Here is a 4,080-nt window from a genome sequence, read left to right as displayed (position 1 = left end):
TATCTGTGCTAATGGACCCGACTGAGAGGGTGAGTCAGTGAGCGAGACGGCTGGCAGTCACCTCAGCTCACCCCTCTGTTATAGACTCCCTGTGGCTCCATGTCTGAGTCATGGAAGACGCTGAGCTGCAGACGAATGACATCGTCTCTCTCTCTCTCTGTCTCTCTCTCTCTCTCTATCCGTCTGCTGTATAGCGGCCACCCCGGGGTCAAATATGACATGGATTTACTGTAACAGGAGATTAGCGCTTAAACAATATACCATATGCTTCGCTGGGACTGGAATGCTTTTTGTTGAGTAAGCACCACCGAGCCTGTGAATTGAATCTCGGAGGACATGCGCAGCCAGATGTTGACTCACTGTACAGCGCAGAGACAGATGTTTACATCCAGCAGTAACATACGTCGTGCTTTACCCTCACTAACTCATGATCTTTATCAAGATGATTCTTTATAGCCGTGAAATCATAATAGTAAAAGTGTTAAAATAATGTATATATTGAATTGTTTAGTTAGGGTTAAAGAGTCTCTCTCTCTCTCTCTCTCTCTCTCTCTCTCTCTCTCTCTCTCTCTCTCTCTCTCTCTCTCTCTCTCCTCTCTCTCTCTCTCTCTCTCTCTCTCTCTCTCTCTCTCTCTCTCTCTCTCTCTCTCTCTCTCTCTCTCTCTCTCTCTCTCTCTCTCTCTCTCTCTCTCTCTCGAATAATGTTCTTATGAATCGTGCTATATGAGATATCTACCTCAAACATTACCTAACAGCCTGTGTAATTCCCTCACACACTCACTACACACCCTGTGCCACCTTCAAAGTAACAGTTTTACTAGTAGCTTTATTATTTCCTTGATTGGCCAAATGCTTGCACTCAAACATAAACGCACTGCAGCCAACAAGCTGATTTTCTAAATGACACGGGTGAGCAGCCTCAGGGAGACGCTACTATAACTTCCATCACCCGCAACTGTAACACAACATTTCATTTCAAATTAAAGGATTAAAAGGACAATCTCATTCTCCAAAGCAAAGCGCTGAACGAGTTGCTGTACTCTGTGATGCTTGGAATGGGAAATATCGCTGACAGGAGTCCATTTGTGGTGACTGACACTGTAGCAGCCACATATTGGAAGAAGCTGCAGAAGTGAGCCTCCAAACTCGCTGCTTTGCATACACGCTGTGTCAAGCAGCTGTCAGGCAGAGAGATAAGTGGGGTCCTTTTCCAAACTATTTAGGTCTTTGGGCAACAACACGCTGCAGGAAAACGGATTACAGAGCACAAGGTGAAAGCAGATACTGGAGCAGTTTACTTAAGAGAGGAATTGTTCATCTTCTGAGGAGTGTGAAAATGCTGTTGGCTCTTTGAGTAGAAGGGATTTCTTTGTAAATGAAAAGTCAAGGAATCATTGGGATTCATCCTCTGGCCAAGACAAGTAACCACAATCTGATCAGTCAGGGGCGAAAATGAAAGTTCCATTATTTCTTGTTTTTATTCATTGCAAAACGTTTAAATGTTGCAAACTCTATTACAATATTGAGTGAAATATGAAGGGTTTTTGTTGTGCATTCTTATTCTTTCCTCGCATTATTGCAAAGAAATGGACATTCATTTTGAGCCTTTTCCTTTAAGAAAAAGCTAATTCTGCCAATTTCTTCGCCACGTTACTGTGAGTTGTTTGGGTTCACATCTGTCCTTAGTTTGTGAAACATCACTCTAAGCCAATTACTGTTTAATTTATTCTATCTTTAATAATAGCAAAGTACTTTACAGCTATTCAAACACCTCAGCAAGGAGTTATGAGTTTGATTTATATCCTAAGGTGCGTCTTCACTGAGTACTTTTCACAAAATTAAGAGTTTCCCCACACAGGTGTAACGTTTATTTTAAACTTAATTTTCTACCAGAAATTCACATCTTCTACTTCCCCCTCCCTTTTCCCCAACATTCTGTTTTCTAAAGCTCATATTCAAAGGTTAAATGTGATATCAAACATTATACATTATTCATGGATCACGTTCAACATCCCAATGTCCTGAAATACACGTTAATTCTTAAAACTGATGTTATTCTGTTGTTTCTGACGCTTTGGGGCATCAACACACACAGCCAACTTTGTGTTCATGTTTGGTGACTTTAGATGAGATTTGTGAGCCTCTTAAAGTTTAGTTTATGATCAGTTTGCAGCTCATTCCAAATATAGAATCAATCTGACAGTCTGAGATGAGTGTAGAAGCTTAGAATGGGTCAAAACTGCTCATTATGTTCCTTACAAATGCACCTTTGCAGTCACTTCACCTTCATTTTACAACTTACAGTAGAGTTCAATCATCTAATCACGTGCTGATTGCGGGGCTGATGTGTGTTTGCACAGGTGTAACCAATCAAGCGGCCAGATTGGACACCAAATGAGCAGAATCAGCCACGAACACACTCTCAAGCTCAGTAAACACATTTAACTTTAACATCGGCAAGAGTGTGAGCGATGATAATAAAATAAAGAGTTAATTGTAGCCGCCTCTTACCCATATAAGAGCACCGGCCGCGGCGCACCGTTCCTTTCTGCCCTCTCGGCTCTCCGGCGGTGTGAGTTGACAGAAGGTGATCCAGGCCTCGGCCCCGGTTTGGAGGCGGGGTGTTATTCATTCAAATGTGCCGGTGCTATAAAAAGAGGGGAAGTTAAGTAACCCAACTTCAACCCGCAAGATCACGGCACAGCGACCAAAAAGCAGGGAGAGAGAGAAAGAGAGAGAGAGAGGGGCGGCTGTCACAATAAGTGACGATGAATACTGTCAGGGCGATTAAAAATGCAATAGTCTGTCTGGCCCTGTTGCCCCGATTTCTGATGGCGGCCGTTGTGTTCTGGCTGCTGGACTTTCTATGCATAAGGAAGCGGGTGTTCTTCAGGATGAGGGCGCAGGAGGGCGACGCCACCGATGATCCCCCTCTGTGCATCTCGGACTCCAACCGCCTGTTCAGCCTGGAGTCCCTCAAGGCGGTCTGGCACGGCCACAAGCTGGACTTCCTGAAGGCGGCGCATCTCGGACACGGCGCGCCCGACACCGACGTGGTCCAGCTGGAGGAGCGGCGGAGCGCTCGGATCCTCGATTACGCCAAGAACGAGAGACCGCTCATCCTCAACTTTGGCAGCTGCACCTGACCGCCGTTCATGGCGCGTCTGAAGGCGTTCCAGGGGGTCGTGCAGCAGAACGCGGACATAGCCGACTGCCTGGTCGTCTATATAGAAGAAGCGCACCCCTCCGACGGCTGGATCAGCACCGACGCGCCCTACCAGATCCCCAAACACCGGTGCCTGGAGGACCGGCTGAACGCGGCGCAGCTGATGCGCCTGGAGGTCCCCGGCTGTACGGTGGTGGTCGACAGCATGGAGAACTCCTCCAACGCCGCGTACGGAGCGTATTTCGACAGACTTTACGTGCTCCAGGAGGGGAAGATAGTTTACCAGGGGGGCAGAGGACCTGAGAGGTATCGGATCTCTGAGCTCAAAGACTGGCTGGATCGATACAGAGAGACGCTGGCAAAACCCAATAACGTTGTTGTCAATGTGTAGAGCGTTTAAATGTAATAGAGCTGCTCTGAAATAAAACACAAACACATTTTTCAGTATTACAAGTTCAGTTATATGCATTTTACTGTGGTTATTTATTTTGTATGACTGGATAGAAACATAGGTTATTCATTTTGTATTCGATATGCGTTACAACTTTATTTGTACCTTTTTTTTTTTTTCCTTTTGTGAACGAGCGTCATTTTGTGACTTTTTTTTTTTTTTTTTTCTTCGAGTGAATCGGGATGGCGTGTGTGCGCGTCACCGTGTTCGGCCGTATAGTTGTGAAGTTCGGTTTCGAAATGGACCAAGAAACCAGGGAACCGATACTGATGTGTTTATACTGGTGATCACGGTGAGGATGTGCTGCCTTCTTCTGCCAGCTGGGCTCAGCTGTTTTCTAAATGATGTTCAGTTTTATGGATATATTTTTCATACAATAAAAATTAAATGTTTTGGTCTACTTCTTTATTATGATGTCTTATCTTGGTGTGGTGGTTGCTTCTGTTTCTCCTTTTTTTTTCCC

At 45.0% G+C, this 4,080-nt stretch overlaps 1 protein-coding gene across 1 annotated transcript; it reads left to right on the top strand.

Annotated features, from left to right (window-relative positions):
- The first annotated feature begins 2,703 nt into the window (after positions 1–2,703).
- Positions 2,704–3,984, top strand: dio3a (iodothyronine deiodinase 3a). Its single transcript, XM_076165597.1, has one exon. It carries the CDS (start codon positions 2,769–2,771, stop codon positions 3,555–3,557), a length of 789 nt encoding a protein of 262 aa, XP_076021712.1. The 5' UTR covers positions 2,704–2,768; the 3' UTR covers positions 3,558–3,984.
- The last annotated feature ends 96 nt before the right edge of the window (positions 3,985–4,080 follow it).

This window comes from Genypterus blacodes, unplaced genomic scaffold, assembly GCF_046128005.1.
Source record: "Genypterus blacodes isolate CSIRO-AG114 ecotype Tasmania unplaced genomic scaffold, CSIRO-AGI_Gbla_v1 ptg000147l_1, whole genome shotgun sequence".
Classification (NCBI taxonomy): domain Eukaryota; kingdom Metazoa; phylum Chordata; class Actinopteri; order Ophidiiformes; family Ophidiidae; genus Genypterus; species Genypterus blacodes.
The sequence above is the reverse complement of the archived record's forward strand: the minus strand, read 5'-3'. Positions and strand labels throughout refer to the sequence as shown.